General features: G+C 41.1%; 1 protein-coding gene across 1 annotated transcript in view; it reads left to right on the forward strand.

Annotated features, from left to right (window-relative positions):
• Positions 1-2,886: 2,886 nt before the first annotated feature.
• The window catches only part of LOC127572758 (aldehyde dehydrogenase 1A1-like), a 48,444-nt gene continuing 38,428 nt past the window's right edge, over positions 2,887-12,902 (forward strand). The window contains exons 1-2 of the mRNA XM_052020361.1: positions 2,887-3,178; positions 3,850-3,954. Of these exons, the coding sequence (XP_051876321.1) occupies positions 3,086-3,178; positions 3,850-3,954 (198 nt within the window). The 5' untranslated portion in view covers positions 2,887-3,085. The remainder of the gene's footprint in view (positions 3,179-3,849; positions 3,955-12,902) is intronic.

Genomic DNA, 12,902 nt, shown 5'->3' on the forward strand with positions numbered 1-12,902 from the left:
GTGATGTTCTGAGGGTAAAGGTCAATTTCAACATCAGTGTCTGCCTTGTTGAGAGGTTGGTCTTGTGATATGGGAAGTAGTCAATGTTTTCCATAATTTCATTGTAGAGCATTATTGTCGGAGAGTGGTGTTGTATAGTGGGAGCCGGTTAGTGGAATATCTTTGTTCTCTGGATTTTGAATGTACTTCAATGTTCAAAAGGATGAAAATCCTTTGAATGTGTGCATATGCAAGCATTATCTGTGTACTGCAGCTCGACTACTGAGGTTCTGGTATGGAGCCAAGGTAGGTTGAATAATTTTCCATCGGTCCTGTGGTCTAGATCCACTACAGCAAGGAGTTCGTTGGAGGTGAAGTGTGACATTGTGATGATAAAGATTGAGAAAAGTGCTGGGGCAATGACACAGCCTTGCTTGACACTGGTCTGCACTGAAATTGACTCGAAGTGAACCATTGTTTGAAATAACGGCTTATATGCCATTGTAAAGCAAACATAAAATAGAGACAAATTCCTGCTGGTAGCTGGATTTGAGGAGAGTGTTCCGCAGTTCCTCCCAAATGATTGAATCAAAGGCTTTATTGAGGTCGATAAGGGGTAACTATAGTGACTGGTGCTGCTCCCTCCACTTTCCTTGGTCTTGTTGCACAGTGAAGATCATGTCCCCTGATTCTAGATGGATGAAATCCACACTGCAATTTGCAGAGCACCTCTTCGTCCACTGGGAAGAGGTGATTGAGGAGAATCCCGACAAGGACTTCCTTATGACAAACTGCAAGGAGATCCCTGTGTGGCTACTGCTGTCAGATTTGACTCCTTTCTTGAAGATAGTCAGGATTACAATATCTCTGAAGTCCTCTGGCATATTCTCTTCTTCCCAGATATGAACAATGAGGTTGTGGATTTGTGCCTGAAATTTCTCATCACCAAAAGTAATATCATTCATTTCTGAGGCCTTTTTTAGTTGGGATATGGCCTTTTGGACCTTATTGACCAGGACTGCTGCCAAGGATCTCCTGAGTGGGTTGCTGTGGGATGGAGTCATGATTGAGGAGATCTTCAAAATGTGTTCGGTTCTGGTCGCCTCATTATAGGAAGGATGTGAAAGCTTTAGAGAAGGTGCAGAGGAGATTTACCAGGATGCTGCCTGGATTGGAGAGCATGTCTTCTGAGGATAGGTTGAGTGAGCTAGGGCTTTTCTCTTTGAAGAGAAGGAGGATGAGGGGTGACTTGATAGAGGTGTACAAGATGATAGACATAGATATGATAGGCATAGATCAAGTGGACAGTCAGAGACTTTTTCCCAGGGCGAAAATGGCTAACATGAGTGGAACGCACTGCCAGCAGAAGTTGTGGGGGCAGATACATTCAGGCCATTTAAGAGACTCTTAGATAGACACATGAATGATAGAGAAATGGGGGGCTATATTGGAGGAAAGGGTTAGATAGATCTTAGAGCAGAATAAAATGTTGGCACAACATTGTGGGCTGAAGGGCCTGTACTGTGCTGTAATGTTCTATGTTTTATGTTTATTCCAGTGAGTGTTAACTGCCTCTCGGTACATGATAAGTTCACTCCCAATTTTGGTTCCCAGCAGGTTGGGCCCTTGGTTGTTTGGATCATTGATGGCCTTCACAGTACCAAAGATTCACTTATATCATGACTGCCAACAAGTTACTGAACCTCCTGTGCTATTTCCACTTCCCACTTGTTCTTTAGGTCACAGGTTTTCATTGTGTGTATATCACTTCACACTTTCTCTGTATTAAATGTTATCTGCAGTTCTATGATCATTTTGTCAGCTTATATGTTCTTGCAGTCTATTATTATCCTCCTCGCTGTTTGCCATATCCATAAGCTTGGTGCTATGGCAAATTTGGTTGCTTTACCATGCACACTTATGACCAATATATTAGTATGTTTTTTTAAAAAAATACAATAATGTTGGCACTGACCCCAAGAAGCACAGCTGCTGGGATATTACAAGAGTGACTAATTTTCTAAGATATGTTATTGGACGCAGATCTTTATAGATATCCTATTGTCGTGAAGGGTGCTCGATAACTACAGGACCTGATGAAGGGTCACCGACGTGAAATGTTAACTGCTTCTCTTTCCACAAGTACTGCCAGACCTGTTGAGTGTTTCCAGTATTTTCTGTTTTTATTTCATATTTGCAGTATTTGCATTTTTTTCTATCTATCAAGTTTTATTGCAAATATAAGGTCAGTGGAATCGGTGGCCACGTGGAAGACTTAAAAATGGGAAGGTTCATAAATTACGTCAATTCGGTTCAGACAGAAATATTCACAGATGATAATCAAGTAAATGCGCCTGCATATGTGGCAAGTTACCTGTGGTCTGGGTGCCCATTTGAGAATTGTGAGGAGCGAGACAGGTGCACTAAAGTCTATTCATCGTATCATGAGATCTAATAGCCAATAAACATCGTCCAGTTTTCGTGAAGTTGTAAGTAAATCAAGAAACGATGCTCTCGGTAGCCTGTGAAGTAAGAACAGGAATGGTTCTCACAGGAATATCTGGAGCATGCCATTCCCCTTTGACTCCTGGTTTAAATTTGTGTCTATCAATTTGCCGATTGCAAAGGATGAAAGGTATAATATATTTCGCTACATTGAAGAAGATAAACACAGATTTTGTTTTAACCCCACTGGTAAAATTGCTTTTAGCATTGATCTCGCAGGAATACTTGGATCGTAGGTTTTTGTAACAAAATATATTGCCATCACAGGTATTAACCTCACGTTCCTAATGCTGATTGGAAAGATCACGAATGGTTTTCAACCAGCCGTGACTTGGGTTGTTCTATATGCTGCCGCCGAGGGGTGGGGATTTGCCCTTTGGACGTGCTATGTATTGTATCGAACTTTCAGCCAATCCGTTCAACGAATGTTCACAGAGTTTAATAACTCTGCTTCAACACCTTGTGACTGACAGCAAGAGCAGGAAAGTACTACAAACTTTTTGGGGGGTGGTGGGGGGAGTAGGAAATATTATTTGGAAAGCTTTGTTGTGCCTGAACTTGAACTGTGCCTACTCCAGGAACGCAAGCAAACCAGCACAACATGAGTTCTCCAGCTGCTGACCACGAAACTCCAGCGCCAGGTCCCCTCAATGTGCCCGTGCCACTAGCTGAACTGGAAATCAGACACACAAAGGTGAGTGCGGTCATTTAATCCACGGCGGCAGCAGCCCATGAGCGCCGAGTTAACCACCACCCCCCCCCCCCCCAACCCCCCACACGCCCTCCATTCCCATCTGTGACCTCAAGTGAAATCCAACATCATGTACTTTAAACCTGCTCTAACGTGGAATAAGAGCCTCAAAATAATATCGGGCTTGTAGGTGTTGTTTGCTTTGCATTGCCGTGATCGAAAGAAGAAGACTTAGTGATTAATATTGAAATCATATTTTCTGATTGGATTAAAAAAAGGTGAACGTTTTGGCTTCCCGCAGAACTGGGGAAGTTGAAGCAATCTGTTCGGGCAGTCAGCCGGCCTGGGGAACAATCCTGCCTCACCGTTGCTGTCAAGCGGATTTGCTGATAACGAAATCAAAACGTCCCTCACCATGCCATGATCTTCAAAACAGAATTATTTGGAAGTATCTGAGCAAAGTACATGGCAATCTGGAACCTTGATCCACATGTTATGTAAAGTTCAGTGTCACCTTAAATGTCAGGTCTGCGAATGGATTGCTCCCTATTTTACCCCTAACCACCAGGGAGACTTTGTTGCACTCATACTGATGGCAAGTAAAGGAGGTGGCAGCGAGCTGTACCGTGCTGGTTCGAGCCGTTGCCCATTTATACGCGTTTCTTTTATTGCAGATCTTCATAAATAATGAATGGCATAACTCCAGCAGTGGCAACAAGTTCGCGACTTGGAACCCGGCCACAGGAGAGAAGATCTGCGACGTGGAAGAAGGCGATAAAGTGGGTGTACTTCATTATTTCGCTGAAGGTTTAGTTGTTCCATCTGTGGCTATTTCCCCACGTATTTTAACAACAACTGAACGAGGCCATTTTTGAAACAATTCTGGCAAATCCCATTCATCACTTTCCTACATTCCCTGCAGCCGCACAACTTGTTCTTTCTCATATGCCCACAAACCTCCCTTTGATTCTTTGGCAAATTACCTACAGTAAAGGGTGATTTACAGAAGCCTATTAACCTGCCAGTAGATCTTCGGGATGCGGCAGCGAAGTGGAGCAACCGGGGAAACCTGCACAGTCTCGGGGAGAATGTGCAAACCCCACACTGGTTTTATCTGAGGTCAAGGTGGACCCTCAGAGTTGTGAGGCCGCAGCACTAACTGCTGCAAGACCACCCGCTGCCCCTTGTCCTTCTTGGCTGCGGAGGTCACAGGTTTGGGAGGTGCTGTCAGATAAGCCTCCACAAGTTAATGCAGTGCATTTTGGAAATGGTATATACTGCAGCCATGGTGCACAGGTTGTGGGGAGGGGAAAAAAAGTTTATTATGTATTAATGCAAAAGCAGAGAGGTAATGATTCAGTTATGTGGGGCAATGATGAGACCACACCTGGAGTACTAGTACCATATAGGTCTCCTTAGGGTAGGGTAGGGCTGTGGACTTCACTAAAGCACTCAACTGATCCAGAAGATTAATACACATGGGATTCACGGAGACTTGGTGGATTGGATTCAAAATTAGCTTAGAAGACAGAGGGTAGTGATGGAGGGGTGTTATTCTGACTGGAGGTCTGTGACAAGTGGTGTCGCATAGGGATCAATGCAGGGACCACTGTTATTTGAGAGAGAGATGTGTACATATAAAAATGATTTGGATGGAAGTGTAGGTGGGCTGAGTCACAAGTTTGCAGATGACACAAAAATTGGTAGAGTTGCCAGTTGGAAGGTTGTTAGAGGATACAGCAGGATGTAGACCAGTTGGAAATCTGGGTGGAGAAATGTCAGATGGAGGCTAATCCAGACAAGCGTGAGGTGCTCCACTTTGTGAGGTCAAATGTAAGAGGAAAGTATACAGTAAATAGCAGGACCCTTAGGAGCATTGATGTACAGAGGGATCTTGAGGCGCAAGTCCATAGCTCCCTGAAAGTGCCAAAACAAGTAGATAGGGTGGTAAATATGGCATGCTATATTTGCCTTTATCGGTTGGGGCATTGAGTATAAAAGTTGGCAAGTCATGTTACAGTGATATAAAACCTTGGTTCGACCACATTTGGAGTATTGTGTATAGTTCTGTTCACCACATTGCAGGAAGGATGTGGAGGCTTTGGAGAGGGTGCAAAAGAGGTTCACCAAGTGTTGTCTGGATTATAGAGTATTAGGTATAAGGAGAGGTTGGAGAAACTTGGATTGTTTTTTCTGGAGTGTCAGAGGCGACGAGATGGAAGTACATACAATTATGAGAGACGTAGATAGGGTAGATGGTCTGAGTCTCTTTCCTAAAGTGGAAATGTGAAATTCTAGAGGGCATAGATTTGAGAACAGAGGGAAAAGTTTAAAGGTGATTTGCAAGGCAAGTTTTTACACAGAGAGTGGTAGGTGCCTGGAACATACTGTCAGTGGAGGTGGTAGAAGCAGATACGATAGCAGCATTTAAAAGGCATTTAGACAGGCACACGAACAGGCATATAGAGGGATATAGACCATGTGCAGGCAGATGGGATTAGATTAAATTGGCAATATGGTTATCATGGACATCATAAGCCGAAGGGCCTGTTCCTGTGCTATCATGGTCTACGTTCTGTGTTCTCTTTAAGGAAGAATGTAAATGCAATCGAAGCAGTTCAAGGAAGTTTCACTCACCAGATATCTGGAATGAGTGGTGTATCGAATGAGAAAGGCTGGGATAGACTAGGTTTGTATCCAGTGGAGTTAGAAGAACGAGAGGAAATTCTATTGAAACATATAAATAAGGTCTTAAAGTGTCCTGAAGGAGTTAATGTGAAAAGGATACTTTCTCTTGTGGGAGAATCTGGAACTACGATTAAAGATAAGGGATCACTCATATAAGATGGAGAAGAAGTGATTTTCTTTCTCTCTCAGAAGATTTTGCATCTTTGGGGGGTCTCTTCCTCAAGGAAAGTGGGAGTGAATATTTGTAAGGCAGAGACAGGTCCTTGATAAGCAAGGGGGTGAAAGTGACCGGGGACAGATTAGAGTGTGAAGTTGAACTTACAGTCAGTCCAACTGTGACCTTATTGAATGGCAGAGCAGGCCTGAAGGACCAAGTGGCCTATTCTTGCTGCTACAATTGCATGTTGATTTAGATTGGGAAATTTGCATTGTGCTTGCAGAACCACGCTGGCACAGGTTTTTGAAGCTCATTTTGACCTGGGAGACATTAGCTTTGGAGAAAAATAGTCTCTGTGGCTTTCCAACACTGTGCTGGATGTATTGGTGCAGGAGATGGAAGGGAAAAGAGTTGTATTCTTTCATAGAGTCGAGGGCCAGGAGGTCCTCTAAAAACACACTTAGACGACAGTGGAAGGAAAGAGCTGAGATGGTCAGTGCCAGGAGTTAAGCCCTAAGGTTGCTGAATGTATCATCAGATGACATATGCTCCAACTGGACCACCAACCACAGACAAAGTTCAATTCCCTCACCTAACACTCAATTTCTCTGTCTCACTGTCACATACTTAACAAGTCTCAGAGCCACATTCCACAGCTTGAGCACACTGCCAACTCTTCAACCCAGACAACACTATCACCTGAAGAGATTGCACAAAACAACAACTTCCTTCGCAGGAGAAAGAGACAAAGAACCAGAGGCAAGACCAGCTCATAGGCAGTAGACAGAGAGCTGCATCACCTTTACCCACTCAAGGGAAAAAATGGTGCAGGTCTTTATTGGAGGAGCCATGACAGAGGGATATTCATTCTTAATTTCATTCCCACATCACCTTCCCTGCTCTTTCAAGTGTCTCTTTTGATTTACAAGCTACAAATAGCATAATCATGCTCAGCCTACTTTTCCCTCCAATTCCTGGATGATGTCCCAACTCTTAGATCGCTAAAAATTGTAAGCTGGTCAGGAGCTGGTAGAAAAGTGTGAGGAATGTAGGTGAAGACTCACAGTCACTCATTTTAAACCCACCACTAGCTTGAATACATTTAATTTAGGAGCTTGCTCAGAGGTGGGATCTTTAAGTAGTAAGTCTCTGGGCATGAATATCCTGCAGATAGGGCAAATGAAAAGATAACTCAGATGTCAGTTTACTAAACAATGTCAGTTTACTACTCAAGGGATTCAGACAAGGACTTCAAGTGACAACCTGTAGAAAAAGGCAGATGAATATGTGTTATGAAATGATTGATGAATTGTCAGGCCTGCCAGAAAGCTCATATACAATAAAGGAGGACAGAGGAGTCTTTCCCCAGCCTTTAGCAGGGCATTGCACAGGAAAGAGTGGTGACCTTAAAGCCCAGTATGCAAGAGATGAGCACCCCATTAACCTAAGTATGGGGGATTAGCCCAAGTTCTTATTCCTCATTGCACTCCATGATGTTCCGGGTTTGGAGCACAGAGTGTTGGCAAGCAGCGAATCACCAATAACACTTCTGGATTTTTTTTCATTTGCACATGTGTGCACAGAAATCCCAAAGTTGCAAGAGTTTCAGAAGGCAATGACAGTGAATTTCAGTAGTTTTGCTGCCATTAATTCACAACATCCAAACCATTAAGCTTAGCAGTCAAGAAAATGAAGAAGTATGTTTTATAAATAACTGTAGATATAGATTCAATTAATTTTTAAGATACTTTAAGACCTCAAGATTCTATCTTCTATGAATCTTGGTTATTTAATCACTTTGAAAACCATATTTTCTTTATATTTGAATCATATTTATGCAGTTATTACTGCAATCTTCTTTACAAAGGTTGGCAACATTTCAGGTAAATGCTTAGATGTGTATTATATTGCAAGGTCATCTATTGCTTTTGGTTAATCACTAGAGTCACCAGATTGCTATCTGAAGATTGGGGTGCATACTTGCTGGATTACAATTATACCTCAAAGTGTGGGGATCAATGAAGGTCACACCAGATTAGATAAAATAAACTGCTGCCGCTGTGTGGTCTAGTTGCCTGCTGGCTAATTTTATAGATATGACAATTAATAGGAGTTTTGTGCTTCAATTACAAAATTATAAGGTGATTTACAAAGTACCATGAGATCTAGTAAAGTGCCCGAATACTTTTAAAATGCAAATTTACCATAGACTACAGTTATAATGTACTTAATGTAAATTCAATACCTAGAAAAAGAATTTGCACTTCTAATTTTAGTGCACTCAGATGACTGATCGCAAATATTTAATAATCCTGTCACTATGGTTCATTTAGTCACACTCTTGTCCATAAATCAGAAGGCTCCGGTTGAAATACAACCCAAAAGATTGGATGTACTAACCCAATGTAACTGCACTATGTAATGAATTGACCCGTACGATCGGTATGCAAGACAAGTTTTTCACTGTACCTCGGTACAAGTGACAATAATAAACCAATACCAATACCAGTACCAATACCAATATAAAAATCTTGGCTGACATTCCAGTTCAATACTGAGGGACTGCTATAGTGCTGACTTTGATGTCTTTTGGATGAGATATTAACCTAAAGCCCTGTCAGCCCTGAGACATTGGTGAAAAATTCTATGGCTCTACTTCATACTACAGAGGTGTTATTGCTATTATGTCAGCAAATATTTGTTCTCCAATCAACATCACTAAAACCAACTATCTATATATTATTACACTGCTGTTTGTGAGTGATTATTGTGTACAAAATGGCTGCTGAATTTCCCACATCACAGCAGTCACTACCCTTCTAAACTTCTCAATCAAATGTAAATAGTGACATGAAAAGTACAATGGAAAGTAAGCTTTCTTTCCTCCTTGGTAGGAGACAAGTTGCTGCAATGAGAAACTGATACCAAACTGCAGCATAATGTTCTTTGCCTATGTGCTAAAAAGTGGAATAGTAGCAGCATTACCATGTCCTTGCCTTCCATTTTATTTTTGTTGATAGGCATCTTGAATTCTTCAGTAAAAAAAATATTCTGTACTATATTTATTAAACCTCAATCAACCTTAAATTAGCCTTATTCATTAAGATTACTATGGCACAAATTTTGCATGCGTACATGTATTGAATACGTCTTAATGAAGATGGCCATTGTAGTGGCCATCAGTCTTGATTGACTATTGTAGAGACTTCATTCCTATTAAATATTATTTGCTGGTAGATTCATCATTAATATAATAGTGAGCTACCATTGAGACATATAAAAAAGGAATCATTCAATTAGCATTAGGCAAAAGAGGGGGATAAATGACATTAGCATTAGGCAAAGCAAGGGGAAATTTTTGTGAAGGATGTAAAAACTTTGTTTATCGTAACTGCATTTCATAATGCATTTCCTTGTTTCCAAGCCAAGTTACTTCCAGGTAGAAATTTAATTATCATCTAGTCACAGTGTGGAAGACTACCCATGTGTATCCAAAGAAAGAACAAATCTAATCTGCTCAGTTTACATCTTCAGCTTTCACACAGTCTTCGGTAAAGTGAAAGAGGGAATCATAATTGGTGTCATTAAGTAATACCTAAAAACCAATAATTTGTTTAACAATGCTCAGTTTCTACAGAATTTATATATCCCAACCCTCATAACAGCTTTATCGGACACAGGACACGAAATCCGAATACCAGAGAATAGGTGAGAGTAACTGATCTTGATATCAGGATTGCTTTTGACCAAGTATGCACCAAGGAACTTCATCAGAATCAGAATCAGAATCAGGTTTATTATCACTGACATATGTGGTGAAATGTGTTGTTTTGCGGCAGCAGTACAGCGCAAGACATAAAGACATAAAATTACTGTAAGTTACAAAAATAAATAAATAGTGCAAAAGAGGAATAATGAGGTCGCTAGGACAAATGGTAAAATTCTCCTCTGGTTGGCACAAAGATCCTTAAAGGTTGCAGTGCAAGTAGATAATGTGGTTAAGAAAGCATGTGAGATACTGGCCTTCATTAGTCAGAGCATCGAATACAGGGCAGGGAGGTTTTACAACTTTATAAAACAGTGGTCAAACCTCAGCTGGAGTACTGCATGCAGGTCTGGTTACCACACGATAGGAAAGATGTGATGGCACTAGAGAGAGTGCAGAGGAGATTCACCAGGCTTTTTCCTGGGAGGAAGCATTTCAGTTATGAGGAGAGACTGGAGAAGCTAGATCTGTTCTCCCTGGAGTGGAAGAAGATACATGACTGAGATATATAACATCATGATAGGGTAGACTGCAGGAAACTTTTCCCCATATCAGAGGTAGATAAGATTTCAGGTAAAGGGTAAAAGATTTAGAGGGGATCTTTTTCACCCAGAGAATGGTGCGTACCTGGAATACACTGGCAAAGAGAGTGGTAGAAGCAGGGTCACTGACAGCATTTAAGGAGTGTCTAGGTGAGCACTTGAATTGCCTTGGCATAGAAGGCCATAGGCCAAGTGCTGGAAGATGGGATTAATATGGACGCATGCACTCTGGTCACCTTGGAGACGGTGGGCCAAATGGTCTGTTTCCATGCTGTATGACTCTATGACTCTATAAAGATTGTAGCCACTATTCAAGGTGATTCACTGTAGACTCAGGCCAGTAAGTTACAACTCCACCATGTCAGGATCTTTAGTTACTTCATTAGTGTTCTTCCCTACTTCACTGACTAAGAATGGGTGATGTCTGGTAACGTCAGTTCAAACCCAACTCAGTCAGCTTAACGTCTATGTTAGGGAAAATATTACAAACTATTATAGAAGATGTTGTAGCAGTTCACTTAGAAAAAATCAAGCTAATTGGACAAAGTGGACATGGTTTTGTGAAAGAGAAATCACGTTTGAGCAATGTATTGGGGTTCTTTGAAAAAGTAATATGTGCTGTATGTAAAGGGATACTGGTGGATGTAGTATACCTGGATTTTCAGAAGCCATTTGATAAAGCACCAAAGAGTATTGCAGAAAATAAAAGCTCATGTATGGAACATTTTTTTGGCTAGCAGGAAATACAGATTAAACATATGGGTCTTTTTCTATTTGGCACAGTGTGAGAAGTGGTGTGCCACAGGGTTGGAGCTGGGGTGATTGATTGAGATGAAGGCTCCAAGGGTATGGTTGCTACATTTGTTGATGACACAAACAGAGGTTGGGATATAAATAGTGAAAGGGACATAAGGAGGCTACAGGGGGATTAGTTAATGAGCTAAGGTCTGGCAAATGGACTATAATCTATAAAAGGTGAAAATGCCCAATTTGATGAGGAAAAGAAGTAATGAAAAAGCATTCTTCTAAATGCAGAGTTCTGAGATGCAGAGAGATCTGAATGTCCTTCATATGACTCACAGAATGTCAATATGTAGATATAGCACGTAATTCAGCAAGCTAACAGAATATTATTGTTGATTGTACGGGAATTGAATACAAAGGTAATGCTTCATTACATCTGGAATACTGTGTACAGTACTGGAAGGACATTAATGTGTTAGTTACAGTTTAGAGTAAACTAATACCTGGAATGGGCAGATTATCTTGTGAGAAAAGATTGGACAGACTAGGCTTTATCTACTGAAGTTATGAAGAGTGAGAAGATATGGTTAAAATATGCAAAATCCTGAGGGATCTTGACAGGGTAGATGTGGGGAGGATGTTTCCTCTTGTGGCAGACTCTAGAACTCGGGTCACTGTTTTAAAATAAACATTCACCTATTTAAGAAAGAGATGAGATGTTTTTTTTCAGAGGATCATGAGTCTTTAGAACTCTTTCTTACAGAGCATTGGAAACAAAGTCTTTGAATACTCTTAAGCAGTAGTCAATACATACAATTGCCACAGAGGGTTGTGGAGGCCAAGTCATTGGGTGTATTTAAGGCAGGGATTGATAGGTTCTTCATCAGTAAGGGGGTTAAGGGTTATGGGGAGAAGGTGGGAGAATGGGATTGAGAAAAAAAAATCAGCCATGATTAAATGACAGAGCAGACTCGATGGGCTGAAAGGCCTGAGTCTGCTCCTGTATTTTATGGTCTTAGGGGTTCTGTTCCTGAGAACTGTCCATAAGCCGATTTCTCCGTAAGTCCGAAATGTCTGTTCTTGATAGCTGGCCATGTCATAATCGCTGGGTCAAATCTTGGAATTCCCTATCTGAGACCACCATGGAAGGGCCAGTCGCAGGTGTTGGCTGGACCTCCCTTTGGAAATGAGAGATTGGGATTGGAGGAAGCTGTTGGCACTTCAGTGCGATCTTAGGCTCTGCAATCCTGACTGTCCAGCTATTGTTTCTGCCTGTCAATCCTCAATGATAGTTCTTTCAAAGTTAAATATATTCTCAATTGTCATCAGGAAGGCTTAGATACAGGCTTGGGTGACTTATTTACTGTAAATTCTTATGTGCTTTGTGAATCTTAGTGCTTTTCCAATTTAATGTATTTGCAGTTGTAGATTCTCTACACATTGTCTGCTACTGCAAAGTGCTGATTCTTTTAGCTTCCCATACCATTACCCCTACTGTTTAACTGGCTTCTGCAAGCCCTTCACATTCATTTTCCAAAACACTGCCATGCAATAATGGGATGTAGTTTGAATTAGATTATTCTTTACATAATCAGTCCCTGACTTCAACCATTTCAGATTTCCCTTTAAGATAAGGAATAAAAGAATATCATTGTGTGATCATCCAAGTGGCCTAAAGCACTTCCTCTCCTTCATTACCAGAAGCCGAGGAGTAGTAGCTGTTAGGCAAAATTGTAAATGCCTTGCAGAGATTCAAAGAGCAGTGCAAATATCATTAAAATAAGCTAAAAACACTTCTTTTTAAAGAAAACTCAACTTCATTCCTTAAAG

Source organism: Pristis pectinata, chromosome 7 (assembly GCF_009764475.1).
Source record: "Pristis pectinata isolate sPriPec2 chromosome 7, sPriPec2.1.pri, whole genome shotgun sequence".
Taxonomy (NCBI): Eukaryota; Metazoa; Chordata; class Chondrichthyes; order Rhinopristiformes; family Pristidae; genus Pristis; species Pristis pectinata.